Raw genomic sequence first — 24,794 nt, forward strand, 5'->3', positions numbered from 1 at the left:
TTAAATTCAACTTGTTACCAATACATGTTTTCCTCCTCTGACTTTGCTTGGTGTCCATCCAAAATCAAATACCTGGGTATTTGGTTCTCATCATCCCTTAATGATATCCTTAAAACCACATTCGCGTCCCTTACTCAGAAAATTCAATCCCTCCTTCAAAGTTGGTCCCCTTTATTTTTATCTTGGTGGGGTAGACTTGATACCATCAAAATGATGATTACGCCTCACATACTATATACTGTATCTATGCTCCCCATGAAAATTCCAAATTTCTATTTTACTCGTTTAAACTCCATTTGCTCTAAATTCCTGTGGAACAACAAGCACCCTCGTATTGCCTTACATAAACGTATACGCCCTAAATTGGAAGGTGGGGTTCGCTTTCCTCATTTCAAGCTTTATCACACCGCATTCCTCATTAAGCAATCCTTTTCTTTAGCATTTGACTTTCAAGACTCCCCGATCCCTAAATGGATAACCTTCGAACGATCATTGTTACAAGGTTTTTCATTCCAACATACTGTTTTTATGTCCAACTGCTCGTTTTTAGCTAAACATACAGTTTTAAAATATTCTCAAACTCTACTGCATGATTTATTTGCTAAAGATTTGTCTTCACTCCAATGTTTTTTGTCATCCTGTGTATGGTATAACAAATTTCTCAAATATAAGGGCAAATCTTTCTATTACAAATACTGGAAAGAAAAAGATATTATCTTTGTTCATCAGTTCTTTGCCAATAATGCCATTATTTCTTTTTCTGAACTGCAAGTTTTGTATAATATACCCATGTCATTTCTCAAGGAATATAGGATTATTACTAATGCTATATCTTCGTACTTATCAACCTTTCCTTCCTCTGATACTCTACCTTCATTCTCTCCTTCCTCCTCCCTTTATCCTTTATTTTCCTTACGTCAGCCCAAAGCTGCTCTTGTCTATAAATTGCTATCTTCAAATGTTTTGGAACGGTCTAAATCAGCAACTGAACTCGCTTGGGAATCTGACTTGTCAGTATCTCTATCTGTTAATAAATGGAATTGTATATGGAACAAGTTGTTTAAGACGTCTATTGCAGCCCGCATTACTCAATCATTGTATTTTATTTATCATAGATCCATTCTCACCCCTCTTAGTATTGCCAAGTTTTTTCCTTCTTCTAATACTCTTTGTTGGTCATGCTCTTCACTCCCTGGTACACTTAAACATCTATTATATGAATGCCCCTCTGTTTTAGCTTTTTGGAACTCTGTTTGGGTTATTTGCATGCGTATATTTCATTGCTCTATTCCCTTATCGTTTTTGAATGTTTTTTTAGGATCTGCTTTAGTAGATATTGATATTGCTCCTTCAAGTGTTAGATTATTGGATCTTTTTATTGCTCTTGCGTTTAAGGTAATTCTATCTTGTTGGAAGGATAATTCCAAATTGTCAGTTCTTACTTGGTGGAACTTTGTTTGTGATGAACATAGGATCTCTATTGCTTCCTCCATTTCTGTCTTCTCTAAAGTTAAATTGGATCTTCTTTGGCTCCCCTTCTCCAACTATCTTTCATCACCCCCTCCTCTCTGATCTCTGGACATCTCTATCTTCTATTTTCTCTTCCTTCCTTCTTCTCTCTTACCCTTTCTTCTTTCTTCTTCTCTCTTTCCCCCTTCTTTTCTTCTTCTCTCTCTATCTCTCCTATCTCTTTATCTTCTCACTTCTTCTTTTACCAATGAACCGTTATTTTATTGCTTTTTACATGCATCACATGTATATCTCTTGGTTCTAATGTACTATTATATTATCTTTGTAATGTACTTTCTTTAAACCAATAAAAAATTCCTAAACAGAAAAAAACATCTAAAATGGGGTTCAGCACCAAGAGAAATTCCCTAATAGTCGAGTGGTTAAGAAAGAGATCATGATTATCAGATCTTTCTCTGACAATGCTACCATAATCTGGAACATTCCCACATTTCCTATTAAAAATGATTCCTCTGTACAATTTTCTGCACCTAGATTTTTAATTTCCTAGTTTGCTTGTGTTTGTCACTCATTTAGCTCCGATTCAGGGGGGAGCTAGTCTCCAAAAATCCTTCTCTCCCTCTACAATGCACATCCTCACTCTGAATCCCTTTTCCAGTCTTTCTGTAATAATACTATGTGCCTCTCCAACCAGTTCAGAATTAAGCTGTGCTATGATACTTCTGACTGTGCCCTCTCTTACCTGTCCCCTTCTTACCTTTTTACCTTTTCACGCTCTGACTCCCTGTTAACAACGTTATTCTCCAACACTGCTAGACAGACGTTGCATACCCTTGTTAATTTTCACTGCATGTCCTATTAGTGCGATTGTCAACAATCACCTGCTATCGAGATCTAATAAATGTGCCCCCTTTTTCACCATCTTAATCAGAACACACCTGTTGTTTTTACTATCTTCTACACTGGTCAGTGGCAGTGCTTTGTAATCCTATTGCTCTCTGAGTTGTTATGATGTTATTTATTGCTGCTTTTTGTTTCGCTGTGTTTTGCTTCAATTATTATACACTGTGTTTGGTCATCTTTCTTCTTTCATTTGCAGCGGTGTTGTATGCACTTGTTTGCACTTTTTGCAGTTTAGCCGTGCACATGTACGCCTGCTCTGAAGACTGATTACTTACTTTTGCATTGCAGTTATTTACTCTAACTAAACTGCTCTCAGAAACCTATTTCCGGGTGAATTTCCCAATTTTATAAGACAACAAATAAATAAACAAAATAAAAATGCCCTGTCCTTGGAAAGTCATTTCAGTGGCGAAGTACAGACATTTGCAATTCTGGAAAGGAAAACAGAGAGCAAGGCTATTCTGAGGGTGATACTGTACCTTTTAGGCCTGGGACAAGTATCTGAACGGAGCAGGACTCCTCGGGGATATGTTGAGTACATCCAGGTCCAGGCCGTGACAGGAAGGCCAGGCTAATTAGAGTAAACGAGAAAAGTAGATCACTCTTCATAATGAGCTCCGTGGGTCACTGACTCCTAAACACAAGAATGTATAAACAATTACAGCAACTCCACGACGGGTTCTGATAAAAACCAACATTTTTCGCGCCACACATAACTCCAGTTAAAAGACATTTAACACAGCTAAGTAGAAAATATTTAATTCATTTATTCGGATATTCAGGTGATCACCAATAAAATATACACAAAAAAACATTTACTCTGCAAACAATGAAACAAGGTTAATGCAAAAAAAAACAATGAGAAATAAAAAACGTATAAATGCTGTAATAATAAAATCATGGTGGCAGTTATTACAATAAAAGTCCATTAGGTATTTGTTATCCTAGGAATAGCTTGAAGGTGTTGCCAGGGTACGCATTATGACAAAATAAAAGTATCTCTGCAGAGGATGGATTGCGATTATAAACCTCAAACGTGTGTAGTGCACAGACAGAAGAACTAACCAATGAGGCATACGACAGGGTATTCCAACAACATGAAATAAAGAACAACTCTTGCATTAAAACTGGCCATTATATTGACCATGGACTTTTCAACAAGCGTCCGTTGTCTTCATCAGGTATCATGCTGACACTGAGAACAGTGAGTAACGCTGGAGTACTTACCTGCAATGTTGATTAGACTATTCTTCCTTGTCTGACTTCTTACCTCACGAGAGTTACCCTTCCCAAGAGAGAGGCATTTTGTGGCCTCCCTAACAAACAAGAATTTGCATAGCCAATACGTTTTGCCTGTGACACCGAGGTTTCCACTTAGTGGCTTTGGCAATATTTTTATTTTCATAGATGGACGTCATGCATTTGCACACAGGTGGCCATCTTGGAATATGTCTTCCTCAAGTTTATGATAAAACATTCCAAGCTATTGACCATCTTTAAATCTTTTTGGGCGTACCGATAAATGACTGCATTTAAAACCTTTGTTTATTTAGGAACTTCTCTTACAATAATGTTACTATGAATGAGTGGATAGGTTAGTATTTAAAGTGTTTGTCAGACGTCTGAGTGTGCCATACCACAAAAGAATCTTGGTGACTGTATTACTGAGTGTCTGGTTGCATGAATATGTAAGTGTGTAGACCAGTATTATGTAAGAGAACAACTGAGTGAGTATCTGTTGGAGCAGGGTCACCCACAAACATTTTGCCCTGCTCCTCCTACATTTTGCTAAATTCATTTTTGTTGGCCTTTGTACTTACTTTACCGCTGCTAACCAGTGCTAAAGTGCATGTGCTCTCTCCTCTAAACATAGTAATATTGGCTCATACCAAATTGGCATATTTCATTTACTTATAATTCCCTAGTAGAATGCACTACGTGAGCCCAGGGCCTGTAAACTAAATATGACTGGTGGGTCTGTAGCACTTCTTTTGCAACCCACTTAAGGAGCCCTCTAACCATGGCTCATGAAAAAAAGGACTTACCTGGAATGGCTGGCTGGCACCTCTCCCTCGTCCTCCTGATCTTCCTTCTTCCTGTCTCCAGTCCCGGCTGGCAGCAGGAAGCACCCAGGCACACCGTCCCCTTGAGCCAATAACAACACTGAAATGCAGTATTGTTATTGGTTTGTGCGCCGTGGTTTGCCCTCAGACGTGGACAGGAAGCCTGTGCATGTTACTCACCAGTGTGTGTAATGCAGCCTGGAGGGAACATGCAAAGTGTGCGTGACTTTTTTGCCGGCCTAAGATGGCCGGTCAAATAGTCATGAGCACTGAGGGAGTGCAAACCACTCGCCCCCCCCCCCCCTTCTCTGGCCAGCCCCACCCCACCCCGCCACTGAGTGCAATAGGAAAAATAAAATGATAATAATAATTATTATCATTTTATTTTTGCTTTTGAGCAGTGGAGCGACGCTCCTCCGCCTTAGCCGAGGAGCCGCCACTGGGGCAGGATGCAATGCATTTAAAAGGCAGCACATATACATTTAAGTCTTACACATTCTGGGAGTGAAACATCTTACATTCGTTTTTCACTTCTGCAAGGCCTATATTTCCCATAGTATAACATTGAGATTACCTTATAAGGGACAGTTAGTACATGTGGGCGAAAGGGGCAGTGCCCTGCCACACAGAGGAGAGGAGGAGAGGAAGAGGAGAAGAATGAAATACAGTAGCAGCTAATTCAAAAGAATGGCAGTTCCATCAGGCTTATGATTTGTGTCTTTTTCTTTGCAGGGCATTCAATTGGCCAACGGAGGGGTGAACTCAGTGCCGTAGGTTTCAGAGATCTGGTGGCAGCACAGACAAGCACAGTCAAGATAGTAGTAGGTGGTGCAGGCTTGGAGGAGAGTCATGGACTCCACCTCCTTTTGCTTTCTCCTCGCTGTTGGTTAGACTTTGGAGATTGCTGGGGAGGAGTCCATCAAGGAGATGAACCCCTGCCCTGACCTTCCTAACATCCAATCAGCAGTAAGTAGATGCTCACCAAGAAGCGCTAATTAGCAGTGCTCCCTGCTTCTGGGAGTGTCTCGCATGTGAAGTGCACTTAGGGAGTCAATCGCTCAGGCAGTAAGTGCTCCCATCCAGCGGTGGCTGCTCCATTAGGGCAGAGGAGCGCTGCCCCACCTCCCACCACTAATACATGAAACAATTAAAAACGGATTTTAAACCCACTTTATTATTGTTTTATTTTAAACCCCTGGACCTGCTCCCAGGACTCTGACGAGTCTTAGGGGCGGGTCAGAAGGGGTGACACTGCTGGTGTGGGAGTGGTGGGCACTCCCTTTACTGCGCATGAGGTGTTTGGCCGGCCGTCTCAGGCCAAACCACTCATGCGCAGTGAGGCTCTCTCCAGCCTCAGCTGCGTTGCTGGGGCAGGAGAGAGAGCAGGCACAGGCTCCCAGCCGCCTGAGAGCACAAGTTGCTGATGCTCAGGCCAATCCTGAACCTGCTTTCATGCAAGAGCAGCTTCATGATTGACTGCAGGGCAGGCTGGGAGCCTGTGCCCAGCCCCAGGGGCAGGCTGGGAGCCTGTGCCCAGAGCCAGAAGCAGGGCGATGCGCTGAGGTGGAGATGACAGCAGCATTAAGGTAAGTTTATATTTTGCACCCAAACCCTCCCCACCTCCCTCCTCCTTCCTTCCCAAATCCCTCCTCCCGCCCCCCCACCCCCTGCCCCACCCCCACTTAAAGGGGACAGGCTGCCACTGCTCCCATCCTGGCTTCCAGGGCTACTGCTGTATGCGATCTCTTCCCACATAGCTAGTAACACCAGCAGCATGCAGCGTGAACGAGAGTTAAGTTTTAAAAAGACTCTGACCTGCCTTCTGACCGAGGACTCGCTGGTGGCAAGAAACAGTACAAGCAGGCACTGCATCCTGTTTCTCTACAGTGATTGTGCAATACCATTGCAAGCCTTCCAAGCTGGCCTGCGCACAGCACTGCAGTCTCTTTACCCTCCTTCGTTCAGTTTAGACAAATCTCTTTAAAAATTCAATTAGGTTCTTTGAGGGGGACGACTACTGATACGTTTTTCAGGAGACTGTCATTTGGTGGATGGTACAAGTTAAGAGTGGACAGAAATTCTTGTTGTTAAACTGTGAGGGTTTTTTTAGAAAGGGGTCAGTCTTCTGCCTCGCTCCCTGATCAATGACAGTGTGGCTGTTGATAGCCAGGTACAGAATGCTCGCACCACTTTATGCCTCTCTTGTGGGTGATCTGTCCTGAAGATGACAATGCTAAGAGGAGCATCGGTCAAGACAAAGGCTGAGTCTGGAAGGTAGTCTCATAAGGACACCCGAAAGAAGAACTGACGCAAACTATTTCTGAAGGTGTTGAGAAAGAATATGCATCCCCTCTCTGCAGAACCTGTATAAGAGTGAGCTCTTGGCCAATTTTTTTCTCAATCCTAAGTACTCTCTGACCAAGGAAGGGGTTCTCCACACTACTGCGTAGCCAGAGCTGGTGTCTGCCTATCAACTAGCTTCTTCGAGAAAGAATCAGGGGGAAGAACTGCTTTTCCTTTACTGGTACACCTGGAAAATCCAGCTGGAAAGAAGACAGAATGAGTGTGCCAACCATACAGAAGGAGTTGACTGCAGGTGTGGACAGTAGCAGTTAATCTTGGTGCTGTGGGTCCATCCACCAGAGGCTCAAGAAGAGCATAACTGGTGTGATCCTTACTCAGAGCAGGTCACTTAAACCAAGCTAAGGCTCTGCACACTGCCAGCATTGCCTCAGAACTGGCAAAGTGTGCAAAGTGAATCTCCCGTCGTCCCTGCCATCACAGCTGAGACACCTGCCTGTGTGTCCAAGCAGCTTGCATCACTGAACACTGATTGGCGGCACTGGTTCAAGTGCCCCAAAGTGACTGCCAACGCGGCTGTGGCACTGGTTGATAGAGGCGTGGGCAGTCCATGCCATGAAAGAAGAGCCCTGTGATCACATGGCACCTGCCCCAGGGTAACCCAAATAGGCTGGAGCCTGTGGCACTTGCCAGCCGTGTGCCATGAGGACTACGCCATAAAAAGAAGGACTGATTAGCTGCCCATAGCGCTAACTCCCAGTGTGCCCGGTCGGTCCCAGGTGTCATTGCATGAAGCACCTCAATGCTTTCAACTCGCCGCCTTTCAGCCTGCCCCTGCAAGGAGGACTGCATCACTGCCTTGTGCCAGAGATACCCAAGTGAAGACCACCAAGAATCAATAGTCCACAAGAAGTAGGCCCGCAATTGCAACTCCAGGCCCACCTGTTGCTGACTCCAACAAGTCTTCAATAAGGTCACCATCTGAAGACAGCCACATGCCACCCCTGCCTCTAGGACACTGCTGTATGGCTGTGCACACTCAACAGAAGAGAGGCAGCTGTGTGTCTCGACCACGGCCAGCACACTTCCGGTGAGGAAGGAGCTCTCATTGAGAAGCTGAAGGTCACTCCAAAGAATGGGTGCTAGGCTAAGTACTATTACAGCACCAAATACTTGTTGACAAAGAGGGGAAAGCAGTGCACCTGCACTGTTTCCTGTACCTGAGAACCCTAGAGTGGAATGAAAGGGGGCAGAGTGAGAGGGGAAAGTCTTCCAAGAAGTATGAGCTTCTTTTTGTGTTAAGGTGTAGTAATGTGTTCATCGTGTGATAAAGTGCTTTGCTGAGAAGCACTGTGCTGGACAATCACGTTATTGTGGTGCTGTTTGTCTGTTGAGTGCTGAACTTAGTGCGCCACAATTGAAAGTCAAGAGCTGAAGGGGTTGTACTTGGCTCAGCTGGAATAGCAATCGTAGAATGGACCCCAGACAGCACAGGCAAATGACCTCAGTGCTCCCAGCTGGGTCCTAGTAATCCCTTCTTATTCTGTGGCTCCCTGAACAGGTCCGACAGCCTTTACAAAGGTTCTCTAAAGCTTCTTGCATCCCAATATTCGTGGCACAACTCCAGTAGAATCTAGTGTCCAGGCAACCTATTGCTCCTTACTGTCTCCTGATCCAAATCAGTCTCTCATGGTGACAAAGTGTTCTCCATAGCTGCTGCACAAATTTGGAACTCGCTGAAAAACGTATCCCAATACCAATTATTTGCCTCTAAGTCCCCGCACCCCACCCCACCCCGACACACATAAGAAACCAAAGGCAAACTGTAATTGATTTTTTCTTCATCACACCTTGTCATCAGATTTCATTTTGCGTTACCGATATGTCTTTTCTGTTGTACTATATACCTTGCACCTTATTCTATTACATATATCACAGACATACACATATAAAAGTGTTTGGACAAATTATCGGGAAAAAATACAATGATACAATAATTGTTGAAGGACTATGCTGATGAAAAAAATATTGGACAAAATTATTGGAGGTAAAATACCATATTTAGTCTTGTTTTTAATTTTGCTGTAAAATATATATTTAACTAATATAATATTATATATAATGTAACTTAAAAATATTTTTGTTAAATAGTTGTTGTAGTTTTGAAATGTATTTTATAGATTTAGTTTTAAAATAGCTTGATGTTATGTATCTTTATTTTAAAAACATTATTGTAATGTTTATTGTATTCAATTTTAAAATGTATTTATTTAAAAGAAAATAATATTTGTGTAATAAAATGAATAGAAGCAGGACATTGGGTTTAGTGTGGACAAGTGTGGGGAGATTTTTAAACTATGTCTTTGTTAGCCTTTTTTTCATTTTGACGTTTTAATAATTTTTTGATTTAGTTATTTTACATTTTTTTAAATGTAAACTTTAAAAATATATATGTAAAGTAAAAATTGGTTTGTAGTGTCTGGTAATGTTTTAATTTAAAAAGATGTATTTAAGTTGTACATTTGTTTTCCATTTTCTTATTTATAAAATGATTTAAATGTAGTTATATATTTAATGTTATGTTAATGTCACATTATTTTATATATATTCTGTGTTTATAAGTATAAGGGAAATATTTAAAAATTGTATTCATGTATACTTTGTATGTATAATGTAATAATACAAATGTTCAATCCAAATATTCAACGGTCCCTTATGCGCCACAGCTGCTCATTTGGAGAGTGCCAGCCATGAGTGCACTGCTCAGGGTTCATGACTCATCTCCATTGTTTGAAGCGAGTATAACACAGCGATGGTGCTCTTCTCTCATTCCAAGACCTGAAGGAGCTTCAGGGGCTTGGGGCTGGCCTCTTTCTTGCGCACAACGCACTAGTGGCAGCGATTGGTGGTACGTGGTCGACGGGATCGGTTGAACCAGCACTGCAATTAGGCTTGCAGTGCTTCTTAATGCATGGGTTAGATCGAAGGGCGATTTCGGTGCTCTACGCTGCGCTACAGGCGGTAAGCACAGAGTACATTACCCATGACAAATCCAAATGGGATGATGGCCTCGACACGGAATTGACCTGCAAGCAATGGGCCACGGCCTCAGAGCAGGTCAAATGAATCTCATGCAACGCTCATCTGAAATAAACGCAGTTTAATTATTTACATCAAACATATCTCACACCACAAAGCCTACATGTAATGTTTCAGACAGCATCACCAGCCTGCCCGTGATGTGGTATCGCCAATGCCACATTCCTAACATGTTCTGGGAGGGGCCAACACCGGCACGAACATCAATACAGGTAATGGAAAACATATAGAAAGTGCTAGACATACTGTTGCCACCAAATAAGCTCTTACGCCTCTTGGAGATCACGGAACATGCTAAACATTACCTAAAGCTAGTTGACCTTGCACTGGTCCTATTCAAGCACTTAATTTTCATGACTTGGATAACACCACATCCACCTATGATCAACTGCTGGCTCCGAGTGGCCCACAAATGGGCTCTGGCAGAAGCGGCACCATGGTGCATGACCAGCGATTGCGGGTGGGTTGAAAGCGCAGCTACACTTTGGGACATTTATGTCCTCAAAGAGTTCAACAAATTGAATACACCTTCACCTTAGATTGAAGAATGATAAGGGGCCCACACTCATAGTCATTTAGACTCATTGGGTGCCCAATATGTCTGGGGGCTACTCCCGTGGGGCCCCCTCCCACACCCCACCCCACACCGTTCGGCTCTTCACCTACACTCCATGTTTGCAGAGTACTTCTTACAAACATTGGATTGGGAAGAGTAAATTTAATCCTTTAATGTTCAACACCTTCCAGAAACTGGTTTAGATAGGAGTGTGAATAGTAAATCTAACCTCTTTAGTGTCTAACACCTTCCCCAAAATGGTTTAAGTTGGAATTTAAATAGGACATCTAACCCCTTAAGTGTCCAACACTTTCCTCAAAGCTGATAATATTGTAAATAGTAAATATTGCCATTTTTGGGTCCAATACCTTTCGATAGAGTGCAAATAGTAAATTTAACCCCTTTGTTGCCCAACACCTTCCACAAAATAGTTTTTATTGGAACTGGGAACAGTAACTCTAACATTTTTAATACCCAACATTTTCCATAAAATGGTTTAGATTGGCATCAGTACATTGTACTTCTTAAGTGTCTAACGCCTTCACTGAAATGGTTTACATAGGACTGAAAATGAAAAATCTTGCCTTTTAAGTCTCAATCACCTTACCTAAAATGGTTTGTAGTTTGCACTTTGGTATACTATGCAGTTTTTTTACAATAATAACCACCACATGTTAAGGTTTTTATATATTTGTTAATAATGTAATTGTTTTGCTACATTCATTTTTACAATAAAAACCTTTTTTTATTGACACATGTTACAGTTGTAATTATAATTGTGATTGCAGTTATATTGCGCTTACTACCCCTGATGAGGCGTTGAAGCACTTTTTCGGCGAGTAGCATAATACTCCGGAACCCATAAAGGATTAGTGGAGAATTAGTATAGTGAAAATATGAAAGTAATTTGAGTGGTGGATATGTTAGGCAGTTATTTGTATTGAGAAGGATAGTAGAGGGATAGACAAGTGAAAAAGGTTCGCATTTATATAGCGCTTGCTAGCCCTGATGGGTGTTGAAGTGCTTTTTTGGCAGTAGCACGCTACTATGGAACCCATACAGTGTTAGTGGTGAATTAGTATAGTGAAATATGAAAGTAATTTGAGTGGTGGATATGTTAGTCAGCTATTTGGATTGTGAAGGATAGGGAAGGGGTAGAAGAGGTAAAAAGGTTTGCATTTATATAGCACTTGCAACCCCTGATGAGGTGTTGAAGTGCTTTTTGTAGAGTAGCACGCTACTCCAGAACCCATAAAGGATTAGTAGTGAATAAGTATAGTGAAATATGAAATTAATTTGGGTGCTGGACATGTTAGTCTGTTAGTAGAGGGTAGAAGGGAGGAATTTAGAACTTTTTTTGTTTGTTTTGTAGCTCGTAGCAGTAGGTGGGGGCTTGAGATGATTCAGAGTCAGAGGGGGTTTAGAAAAGGCTTGTTTTGGGGGATCAGAATAGTAAAAAGAGGTATGCGATGATGCAAGGATGGGTGGAGTAGGGAAGAGTCTTGAAAGGGTTATTATGGGGATCATAGTAGTGGTATAAGGTTTGGGATGAATGAGTGAAAAATAGGGTAGTGCATTGGATATGCTAAATTAGAAATAAAGTAATAAATAAGTATAAGAAATAAATATATAGATCCAAAAGTAATAAAGAAATAGATCCATAAGGAAATGGAAGGTATATAGATGCATAAAGGAAGGTAGTATATGCAGATTAAAGATGTATTAAATAAACTCTGGCTTTCAAGTGCTGTACTTTAAATTAGTACAACATTTTATGTGCTGTTTTACTCACATGAATTGTTTTTAACTCACTTTTAAGACCTGTATATTGTTAAACATTTTATACAAAAATGGTACATAATTATTTTTCATACATATATCTTTTAGGGTAAACAACCTTTACAACGCAACTTTTACAACGCACTACCATTACAACGAAACTTTTACAACGCAAAAACTTTTACAACGCATACCATTACAACGCATGTTTTTACAACGCAAGTACTTTTACAACGCATGCCATTACAACGTAAGTATTGGTAAGTATATAATTATATTTAATATTTTATATGTTTGGTTTTTTTTTACGTTTTCAGTTTTTGGGTAAAGGGGTATTTTTAGGGTTTAGGGTCAGTTTTCAGTTTATGGGTAAAGGGGTATTTTTAGGGTTCAGGGTCAGTTTTCAGTTTTTGGGTAAAGGGGTATTTTTAGGGTTTAGGGTCAGTTTTCAGTTTTTGGGTAAAGGGGTATTTTTAGGGTTCAGGGTCAGTTTTCAGTTTTTGGGTAAAGGGGTATTTTTAGGGTTCAGGGTCAGTTTTCAGTTTTTGGGTAAAGGGGTATTTTTAGGGTTTAGGGTCAGTTTTCAGTTTTTGGGTAAAGGGGTATTTTTAGGGTTCAGGGTCAGTTTTCAGTTTTTGGGTAAAGGGGTATTTTTAGGGTTCAGGGTCAGTTTTCAGTTTTTGGGTAAAGGGGTATTTTTAGGGTTCAGGGTCAGTTTTCAGTTTTTGGGTAAAGGGATATTTTTAGGGTTCAGGGTCAGTTTTCAGTTTTTGGGTACAGGGGTATTTTTAGGGTTCAGGGACAGTTTTCAGTTTTTGGGTACAGGGGTATTTTTAGGGTTCAGGGACAGTTTTCAGTTTTTGGGTACAGGGGTATTTTTAGGGTTCAGGGTCAGTTTTCAGTTTTTGGGTACAGGGGTATTTTTAGGGTTCAGGGACAGTTTTGGGTTTATGGGGTACAGGGGTATTTTTAGGGTTCAGGGACAGTTTTGGGTTTTTGGGGTACAGGGGTATTTTTAGGTTTCTGGGTTAATTTGGGTTTTTGGGGTACAGGGGTACAGGATAAAAAAAATTAAATTAAATAAATTAAATTAAATTAAATTATATTAATTACAATTAATTTAAAAAAAAATATTTTATACTTACCAATACTTACGTTGTAATGGCATGCGTTGTAAAAGTACTTGCGTTGTAAAAACATGCGTTGTAATGGTATGCGTTGTAAAAGTTTTTGCGTTGTAAAAAATGCGTTGTAACGGTATGCGTTGTAAAAGTATGCGTTGTAACGTCATACATCCATCTTTTAGATATAGTACTTTGCATTTTTATAGTGCATTTTTAGTATATAATAATTAACACTATTCAATATAGAGTTTTATTTTATAATACTACTTTACTTATAGATTTGTATTTGTTGAATACATTGTTTAACACTTTTTCAAATTTTGTTAATACGCTTTTGTAAAAATATTATTGATTTCTACAGGTTAGTCTTTTTTATTTTTATTTAATGCCCATTTTTTTTTACCTCTGCCTGTATTTTGCAATCCATTAGTGTCATTTTGAAGTAGATTTCATTTTGGGCGGTTACAGTTCCTGGTTGCTGTTCGACATACATTGCAGTATTTATTTAGGGTAAGGGAGGCTGTGGGTAGGTCTTACGGCAGGTTATGGTGTTAGTTTTATTTGGTAAGATTGTTAAGCGGTAGTTTATGTTACATTGTTATGTAATGTAATGCGGTACACAAATCTATATTTTAGTAGTAGCAGTATGCTATTGTACATAGAGTTATGTGTTGTATTATGATTGTAGAGTTGTAATATTATGCTTATATGGCATTTGTAATGTATGTCTAGTGAGGGTGGGTAGGTTATGTTTTTTTACAGATTAAGAAGTCATAGTGCAATGTTACAACTATTTTTAATGCATTTAAAAAAAAGGAAATTAGGGGCTCATTACGTTGGCAGAGGGACCGTCGGCCATGTCCCTCTGCCATCTGGCTCCCATTTCCCCCAGCCACATTGGGATGGCGGGGGAAATCATGCCACAAGCGTGGCGGGTGCAAAGAGCGCCCGCCACACTTCCGCCACAGACAATCGTGACGATTGCCTGGTGGAGGGGATGAGGCTGGGGATATGGGGGCGGTGCCTCGAAAGCACCACCTGCCAGATCACAATGCTGGACTCAGCCAGCCAGTCCTTGGCGGTGGACCTGCCATGGAAAGGCTGACGGAGGCTGGCTTCAGGGGGCCCGTTACTGGTTCCCTCTGTGGGGGGGAGCAGTTGTGCACTGGGGGGAACGCATGGTACCCCTACATTTCCATGCACAAGGTGGCACGCACTGCCGCAATGTTAATTTGCCAGATGCAACCGCCGCGTGGCAGACGCATCATAATTAGAGGTGCATGACTGCTGTATTGCAGGTGGGCGGTCCCAATCCTGCTACGATGGCGGGCGGACTCAAGTCCTTGGGAGCACTGCCTGCCCTTAAAAAATATGTAGAGAGCCACTCACAAAGGGGAAGGGGTCCCCTAGCGACCCCTTCCCATTTGCAAGTGGTTGACCACCCTTCTGTGAAGGGTGGTAAACTGACTATTTTGCAAATGCATTTGCGGTCGCAAAACAGTCATACATAACTTCAGGAGCCGCCATTAGGAAAGGATGCCCTTGGAACGCCCCTTGCTAATAGCGAGTCACAAATTGATTTGTGACTCGCAAAATAGGATTAGTACATGGGCCATACATTTTTTGCTGTCGCAAATGAGTCTAAAACACCTTTGCGCCGACAAAAAACGGAAGTATGTTGAGAGCACAAAAAATGGGAAAATGGGCTACCTCTTTGAAAAATGCCCAAACTGTGGTAAATTAAATAGGTTCTTTTAATCAGCTGTGCATGTTCCTGAAAGCAGGTAGATGGTGTTTTTAGCACAGAAAATCATTTGTTGATGCCATTTTTAGGAACAAAAACCAATAATTTTATCCTGAGCCCTTTTTTTCCTATTTTTCCCCAAAAAGGGAAAATTTTGCTATATTTTGTCTATTTCCTCAGACCCTTCCAGGGGAATCCACAAACACTGGGTACCTTTAGAAACCCCAGGAATATAGAAAAAAAAGACGCATATTTTGTGTGGATTCCTTTTGTGGAAAAAAGTTATGGAGCCCTGAGCGCAAACTAACCTAAATAGCCAAAAAAAGGTATCAGCCCTGTTGGGGGCGGAGGGAAAGGCCCAGCAGTTAAGGGGTTAAAGATGTCTGCCAAGCCTGCGGACGTCACAGCGATTCCTGTCAATGTGTTTAACTTTTGACAGACAGTACTGTCAAATTGACTGATGTTCATCAAGCTTTTATCATGTATTGGAGTTTAAAAAAAAAACTTTCAAAGGGGTTTTTGAAAAACAAAAAACGAATCAGACACACACTACGGGAATTGTCTCCCCTAGTCTGGAGGTCATGTAAATCTTTTCACTGTTCCTTACTGCCAGGTTTTGCCCGGCAGCGACCAATAGGGAAAATTGGTCATTCAACGGGCACACTCTAAAGGCAAAAGATGAATTTGACTTGAAAAGAAACCAGAAAATCAACCGCCAATTCTAAATCGGGCGAACAGTTGAATTGCTAAAACTCTGAAGGCCTGGACTCGGTTAGGTTGTTGTAGCACTATCTCTGCGACGGAGTCCGAGTAGCCTCAAGATACTGAAAGTCCGCCTGCATGTAAATCAGTCCGGCAAACGGAGGGTTAGGCAGAGATGGTACTACGTCGCAGTTGCAACTAGGTACCATCTCTGCCAAACTATAAATCAGGTCCTACGTGTCCATCTCTGTGTGCACTTTAAAGAGTAACACAGTAAACTCCTGTAGTATTTTCTTTGGTGAGGGTGAGGCGGTAAAGTGTTATCTTAAAGTACAAGAGCAAGATAGTAATTGATAGTGTCTTTAATATGGCCTGCTGTTCTCCAAACTGTTGTCTTTTCACCTTTAATGCATATTTCTCATGTGGACTACACAGATTTACTGACTACGCTTTCCCTCGCATTTTTGTTCTGGTGGCCTGAGCAGCGTGGCTGCATGGTGTGGAGGGTACCGTGTCCATGGGCCCCGAGCTTGTGCCTTGTGGCTTGCACCAGCATGCGGTGTGACCTGCAGTCTACACGCCGGTGGCGGAAGCTGAGCAGTGAGGCCTGGGTGTGCATATATGGGCATGCTCCGATGGGCGGCCTGGGATGTGTACTGTGCCAGTCATGTCTCTGGACTCTGTTTCAGATGACGGCTCTGTCTCAGATGTGTGACCTGGTGTACTGCTATACGTACCGGCAAGTGGTTTGAGACACACCGGTGGCAACAGGTGAGGAGTGTGGCCTGGGTGCACAGGGTCATCTCTCTCTCTCTCTCTCTCTCCCCTCTTCTCTCTCTCTCTCGCTCTCTCTCTCCCCCCTCTTCTCTCTCTCTCTCTCTCTCTCTCTCTCCCCTCTTCTCTCTCTCTCCTCTCTCTCTCTCTCTCCCCCTCTTCTCTCTCTTTCTCTCTCCCCCTCATTTCTTCTCTCTCTCCTTCGCTCTGTTTCTGTCCTTTGATGTGCGCAGGACACACCGTCTCATCATGTTTTTTGTCTTGCAGGCTGTGACCTACGGATTGTGTCGAGGGGAGTCGCCATGTGTCTTCATCTGATTTCTGTGTTAATTTAAATAAAGTTTCATTGTTTGCTTCTAAAAATGAATGTGTGATGCTCATTTCTGTGACGACACATGCATGTCACCAGTTGTGATTGTGCGACATCAGGTGGATTATTTTGCACATGTTTCGGTGTAGCTGATGTGGCATGTCTTCAGTCGGGGGTGCCAGGGAGGGGTGGTCCTGAGTGTGGTGTCAGTGGGTGTTGCGGCCCTCTTGGGTGTCCGTGCTGCATGTTCAGTTGCTCTATGGCATCAGTTTATCTTCAGGTGTGGATGTGTGCTGTGCTCCCTTTTGTGGTGCAGGTTGTGGTCCGACTTTACACCAAGTCAGGGCAGGTGTAAATTTCCTGCTGCTAACGCGCCTTATCATGTGTTTTGTGTTCTCATTGCCGGTCTGGCTGGTCGTTGTGAATGTTGAGGTGTGGGGTTGTTGCGGGTTTTGTCACGGGAACGCCTACTCTGCATTTCATTAGCGATAATTGCGAGGGTCCTCTGTGGCAATGTTTTTTGCGGCTGCTATTGCGGGAAAACTGGTGCTGTGGGCTTTATAAGCAAATAATGCCTTTAAATGAGTCACTAAGGCTAGTACAGTGGTGCAGTGGGGCCTACACTGAAACTAGGATGCTGACACAGTGGCACCAAGAATGACTCTGGGGCGAATACAATGAACCTCCAACACGGTCACTAGCACACTGCCAAAGGAAAACAAACCATGGCATGGATACATTGATGTGGCCACTGTGACAAATAGGTACAGGAGCACTAGCAAATAGGCACTGTCAGTAAGCTAATGAGACAGGCAAATCAACACTGACACTAGGGCACTAGAACAGGGTTACCGAAAGAGGACCATCAATACTAACACAGAAACAGTGACATTGGGAGGTAGACATGAGACACAAACACTAATGCTGGCACACCGACACAGGACAGTTATGCTGGGACACCGACACGGGGATGCCAGGGCACAAGGATATTGACAGTAAACAGAGGGACATAATATTAGACTGTGATATGATATACTGACACAGGGACACTGACTGGAAAGTAAGTCATTAGTGTACCTGTAAATGCTGACAGAGGTTTCTGATGCAAGGACACTGACATTGGGACACGGACACTGGAACACACACTGACCAGTGGCACCAACAATGGCATGGGGATTGTTGGCAATGTGGCACGTTCATTGACATGAGTCACAAATATTGTCATGGGACACATTAGGACATTAACACCTGCACCTCAGTGATGCTGACACAAGGGCATTTTCAGTACCGCTGGGAAAGAGATAATGGGTACACCAACATGGCGAAATTGACTTGGGGACTGTTAGACTTGGCATTTTCAGCGGGTTCACCACCAGACTATTGCTATTGTTTTTGTTGGTTTTAAGTCTCTGTACACTTTACCACTGCTTGTGAATGCTAACGCGCATATGCTCTCCATGTAAATTGTGTTTATGAATTGGTGTTTCCATGATTGGCTTATTTGGTTTATTGCTAAGTCCCTAGCACAGTGCACTGCGTTTGCCCAGGGCCTGAGAATCAAATGCTGCTAGTGGGCCTGTTGCACTGATTGTGCCACCCACACATGTAGCCTTTCAAAGGTGTCTCAGACCTGCCACTGCAGTGTCTGTGCGCAGTATTTACTGCTATTTTGACCTGGTAAGTGAACCCACTTTCCAGGCCCAAACCTTCCCTTTTCTTACATGTAAGGCCCCCCTCGGGTAGGCCCAAGCTAGCCCCATGGGCAGGGTGCAATATATGTGAAAGGTAGGGCACTTATTAGTGTGTTTTACATGTCCTGATAATGAAAGACTGTGTATTTCATGTTTCACTGTTGCAAGGCTATCTGTCCCTTATGCTGACATGGGAGTTGCTTTGTAACATCGTACAAGCATAACTTTACATTGGGACAAGATAGAAAAATTGAGATTAGGCTTCCTGAACTCAGGAATTAAAAATACATCTTTTAGTAACAATGATTTTGATATTGTGTCTTTGAAAATGCAACTTTTCGAAAATGGGCATTTTCTTGTCTAACCATCTATGTGCCTCTGCCTGTTGTGTATTTGTTGTCTTGGTTTTGGACTGTCAGGGACTGATTTCTGCAGTCACACTAGACATACACATGGGGGTGGGTGAGGTGTGTCCTGCCTTTCCTGGATGACACGTAGCCAGGCTGACTAGACCTGGCTGCATTCAGAGTAGTGGGAGGAGTTGTAGGTTGCACCTGAATGGACTGTGTCTGTCTTCTACAATGCTGTATCCTCCTCCTGGAGTTAGCATGGCCTGAGCCAGGAATAAATGAATTGTGTATGCTAGTTGAACTTTGTTTGTGCCGACTTCAGAGGGAAATGTGTTATAAATATTGGGGCCTTGACCCCAGAACTTTAGATTATTTCTGGGCTAAGGAATCTGCCAGGAAAAAGGGCTAGAAGAGCTGTGAGAAGAGAATAACACTTTGCTGTTTGCTTTGCTGCGTTGGCCTGCAGTTGTTCCTTTTGTCATGGGCAGGGAAAAGACTGGAGTGTTCTTTCTGCATTCTAAGTATCTCAAAGGGCTTGGTGTAGAGCTTGCCTCCTGTTGGAAGTCTCAGGGAAATCAAAGACTTCAACTTCTTCTGGGTACTGACTTGTGTAACTGGATCTTTCAGCTGCCACAGAGGAAAAAAGTAACCTGATGCCGCCAACCATACCACTGCGGTGCCTAAAGGTACCGCAGAGGGCACCGGTGCACTTTGCAGCGCAACGCTGGCCTCACCAATGATGCCGCCCCTGAACCACTGCTTGCACTGTGACCTGTAGGCACCACACTTCACATTGCCTCGCTTCACACAGCGGCCTTGCTATCCCCGACGATGACGCGACACAGTCATGGAAGCCACTGTCTGCACCGTGACCTGTGGACACCGCTCATGGAGTAGACGAAGCCCCGTTCCGCTTCGCACCTCAGCCCTGGTCTCACCGACCACGACACTGCAAACTGACATCATTGCCAGTGCTTGCGCCATGGTTTGGGGGCACCGCTTGTAAGTTACACGACGCACCACCCAGTCCCTCACTGCAGCCTTGGCACACCAACACCAGTGCAATCGACTCCAGTTCATCAACCAACACCTCTGTCTGCACAGTAACCTGTGTGCCCCATATGCCGCATTGCCCCGCACTGCAACGAGCACCGCTCCGCTTTACAACGCAGCCCTGATGCCTGCCGATGCCGGCACTCCTGACTTCAAACTCAAGGAGTTCAACCTGCATCGCTTGTGACTTCAAGGGCCTGATGACTCCTGCACCGAATCCTGGAACCAATGCCTGCCAATGCCGCTCCTCCAGAGCTCACCGCAAGGTCTGATGCCGTGCTTCTCCAAAGGTACTGTTTTATGGGTCGCGCCGACACCATTGCTGGCCTGCGACAATGTGACCGCCGGAACTGTTGGATTTGTTTGTTCACGATGCCGTGATAGCCCCAGAGGAACTGTATATAAAGTCTTTTTTTGCTTTATTGGTATGTTGACTTTTTATAGTTTTCATCTTGTTTTACACAGATAAATATTGGATATTTTTCTTAAACTGGTGTGGTGTCCTTTTGTAGTGTTTTCACTATATTACTGTTTGTTATAGGCAAATGCTTTACACACTGCCTTTGAGATAAGCCTGACTGCTCATGCCAAGCTACCAAGTGGGTGAGCAGGTGTTATTTAGACGTCTAATCCCCTCATTCTGACAAGAGTAGTGGATACTGACTGGCTTAGGTGCATACCCTAGCCAACCATAAAACCCATTTCTAACAGGGACAAAGACACTTGCACAAACATTGCAGATCGTCCAATGCCATGGGGCAGTAACATCAGGAGATTGTCTTAGGGACTTTAAAATATAAACACTTAGATATTTATGCTTGAACATAACATCAGGTAAAACAAGGGCACTTACTGGGTGGACACAACAAACTGACCTGTGGTTGCTGAGATAGGCCACTGACACTGGGATACTGGCACAAGGGCACTGACATGGTGGCACATAAATATCAATCTATCAATCAATATTTGTAGAGTGTGGCACTGTCATCCCTGGGGGTATATGGGAGCTGGGGTGTGAGGTCTCTGTTTAAAAACCACATCTTGAGGAAACGGTGGGGAGGGGGGACATAGCGTAAAAGACACGGCAATTTACACTGAGACACTGATGTGGACATTGCGCACAGCAACACTGCCAAGGGGTTACTTCCCAGGAACTCTGTTTGGGTACAGACAGACACAAGGAAAAGTGGACACTGACAGAAAGACACTGAAACTAACATTCACATTGATATGCTGACATGGTCACAGGAACAATGGCACAGAAAGGGGAGCAATGACACTGGTGCCAGGGAACTGCCACTGGGACATGGGTAGATTGGGAAATAGATACACTGATATTGATACTGGAGCACTCATGATGGAACAAAAATAAAGAGACACATACATATATGCAGTAACAGTGTCATAGGAACAATAGTCTACAACCACTAATGCTGAGGCACTTAGACAAGGGTGTCAGCATTGAAATATTGAGTCAGAGATACTACATGCAAAGAGGGCATGAACAACAAGCATGGAAGTATTGACACTTGGTCATTGGCGTTAGAGTACTAACGCAAGGAAACTGTTGCATGGACCAAGACACTGGAATACCAGCGCAAGAACACTGCCAGGGATACATTGACAAAGAGACAAAGATATCAATACTGACAATGGACACTTGCACAGCAATAGGGAAGTCCATCGCTGCCACTGAGACACAGCCACAGATATTGAGTGGCACTGGCACTGGAAATGTGACACTTGGAAAATGACACAGACATTGATGGGGATATTACCACTGGGAAACTGATGCAGGCACACAAAGGCAGTTAAAGGGACACATGTGGACATCAGGGCACCAAAACTGGTGAGGGCAGATAGGCATTAGGACACTAATATCAAAATACTGAAAGTCAGACTTACAGTAAAATCATTATATTTACACTGTAGTTTTCACAGTTGGGAAATAGAGCTACACATACACAGAGGCACAGATATAGGCACTAAATATCACACAAGATCACTGGCACTGAAGCACTAATGCATGGATACAAATGTAGGGAGACACACCTTAGACCACAAACACTCGGAATAGGCACGCCTATGGTCCCATCTAAACAACATTCTTTAACAACACCAAGAAGGCATTGTATTCGCAAGTGCTGAACCTCAGCAATACTTTCTAACAATCTTTTTTTTAGAATATATTGGAGCCTGTTAGCAATGTCCCCTCATTCCTGTCTAAAATAACCAAAATCTCTGCCTGTTACAGTCAGTGTTGACAGAATACAACTTTGGTTTCTGTAAACAGTGAAGAAACATGCTTTCTACTGTCACAGTCTAGTGAGGCTTCAATGAGGACAGACCTGCTGCATGGGGAGGCTGCTGAATACTAAGGCTGTGAAGTGTTGATTCCACTGCATGACTCTTTCTTCCATCACTCTACACTGTCTAGATCGTTTTCTTACTCTTGAAAGATCTTTTCTGTCCGTGTGTGTTGTCTTTGTCATCATTTTCTGATATTTCTATTCCTCCTTTTTTTCTGCCCGTCTTTCTTTTGGTTGGGGTCAAAATTTGAGGATGAAAAATAAGGCTGGGTCTCAAAAGATAAGTTCCAGTGTTCTCTACCTGAAACCATCTACACAAATTAAGTACTGGGCGCAAGGCTCTGAAGCAATGACTGGGCAGCTTCCTAGCAAGTTCTGCTTTCACCACATTGTCCCTCAACTATACCCATGATCCCCCAACTTCCTATGCTTACCTTTTAGATCACTCCTACTGACTGTTCCATTGAGGTCTCCCTTTCTGAAGATGATTTAGAGCTCCCTTAAAAATCCAATCAATGATTGTTAATTGTTGTTTAGAAAATGTACTTAGAAACATTTTTCCCTAAGGCGTCATGTGGGAGGGTACACAGAGCCACGATTAATTACAATTACGCACTATTTAGTTTTCTTCAATTTTACTTTATAAATGCGTGGACAATAACCTTTAAAACAGATTTAATTAACAGTCCCCAGTGTTCTTGCTCACTGTGCTTACAAAGGTACCATTTCCTTTTTGTTACGACTACTAGGGAAGAGGATGTGGCCGAATGGGATAGAGTCGTAGATCTCAAATCTGGGGAACCGGGTTCGAGTCTCAGTAATGGCACTCAAAATCCTTTGATTGTGGGCCAATCACTTAATCTCCCCGTGACTAACAAAAATGAATGTGCCCTTGTGTAACATAACTGGTGTTCTGTCTGCGACAGGCCGGGACTAGGGACCACACCCCATGCCCAATTACCCACAAAAGATATCAACTGCTCTATCTCGTACTCCAGCGCTGAGCATAGGAGTCTGAACAAAGTAGGGGCAAGAAATACAACACATTGAGCTCAACTGGGACCATATGATGCTATGGCCCTTTTTGCTGTCGGCACTGTCAATGGGGAAGTGATATAGGGACAGACGTCTGTATAAAAAATACCCCAACTCTGGCCCTTAAATGCATCTATCTCAACGCAAGATCCCTACCCAAACATGCGATAGAGCTGTGGGACCTATTGACAGAAATCAGACCAGACTTAGTTTTTATTACTGAGACCTGGCTCGATACCCATAGCACCCCAGACATCGCGACAGCCCTTCCAGCGGAATATAAAATACTCAATCTGAATAGAGTGAAGAAAAGAGGCGGAGGGGTAGCCTTGCTATTTAGGGAATCCCTTACCTGTAGACAAGAACCGATCACACAGTCCAACAGCCATGAAGCAATGGCATTTTCAGTATCCGTAAACACTAATATTATATTTGGGGGAGTGATAGTTTATAACCCCCCTGCAAGCACTTTAGATTTTAGTGCCCAACTTTTCACCCAAATACTACCGGTTTGTCTCAAAAACAAGAATATCCTTGTGATAGGAGATTTTAACGTACACTTTGATAGCTGCAGCAACCCATTAACCAAACAGTTAGTGGAGGACATGGATATCCTTCAGCTGACACAAATAATTAATCAGCCAACACATAGGGCTGGACATATTTTAGATCTCATCTTCTCGAATATAGGAGCCATTGACATCAATGCAATTAAACCGTTGATCTGGACTGACCACTCTATGATTTTGTTCACTATTAAAGTACCTACCAAACTCTCTAATCCATACCCCCAGCAACAGCATCAGCTAGGAGCTGGAAAAAAATGTATGTGGAAAAATTCCAGAATCATTTTTCACAGGTATCCATAGGAAACACCAATATTAATAATGAAATAGAAGAGCTCCAGAATAATATCAAGTGTGCGCTGGAACACTGCTCAGCTCCGCTCTCTAAACATAAACGGAGAGGCACAGTTTCAGAGAAGTGGTATGGACCTGAACTAAAATCCTTAAAAAGGAAATGTACATCTTGCGAACACAATTGGAGGCTCAATTGAAATGAGAGCCATATACAAAAGGGAACTTGCGCTCTACAACAAAGCTATTAGGAAAGCAAAGAAAGACTATTTCTCACGGAGGATAACAGAAAGCAAACATTCGTCAAAAGAACTATTCAAAATAGTCAAAGAGTTATGCAGCCCAGTTAATTTATCAGTGGATCTTATCCCCTCGCAGGAAGGCTGCAATAAAATTAATGATTATTTCCGTGAAAAAATTGATACGATCTATGCCTCTTTTTCCAACATCGAATCAAAGCAACCACAACCTTGTGTAACATCCCCAGTTCTGGCTAGCTGTCCTAGATTTGGCCCTTTCTTAGAGGAGGAAGTGGGCAAAGCTATGCTGGAAGTAAAATCAGGCTCCCCACTGGACCCATGCCCGCATCATATTTTCTCACAATTAACATCAACAATCTGCCCAGCTGTAACCAAAGTCTTTAATCTATCATTGAACTCTGCTGAATTCCCAAA

The 24,794-nt window shown here is 42.8% G+C and overlaps 1 protein-coding gene across 2 annotated transcripts in view; it reads right to left on the minus strand.

Annotated features, from left to right (window-relative positions):
* COLEC11 (collectin subfamily member 11) overlaps window positions 1-24,794 on the minus strand; it is a 351,597-nt gene that overhangs the window by 270,025 nt on the left and 56,778 nt on the right. For both annotated transcript variants that reach the window (XM_078647866.1, XM_078647865.1), the window contains exon 2: window positions 2,853-3,007. In XM_078647866.1, the coding sequence (XP_078503992.1) occupies window positions 2,853-2,982 (130 nt within the window). In that variant the 5' untranslated portion in view covers window positions 2,983-3,007. The remainder of the gene's footprint in view (window positions 1-2,852; window positions 3,008-24,794) is intronic.

The sequence above is a fragment of the Lissotriton helveticus genome, chromosome 6 (assembly GCF_964261635.1).
Source record: "Lissotriton helveticus chromosome 6, aLisHel1.1, whole genome shotgun sequence".
NCBI classification, from domain to species: domain Eukaryota; kingdom Metazoa; phylum Chordata; class Amphibia; order Caudata; family Salamandridae; genus Lissotriton; species Lissotriton helveticus.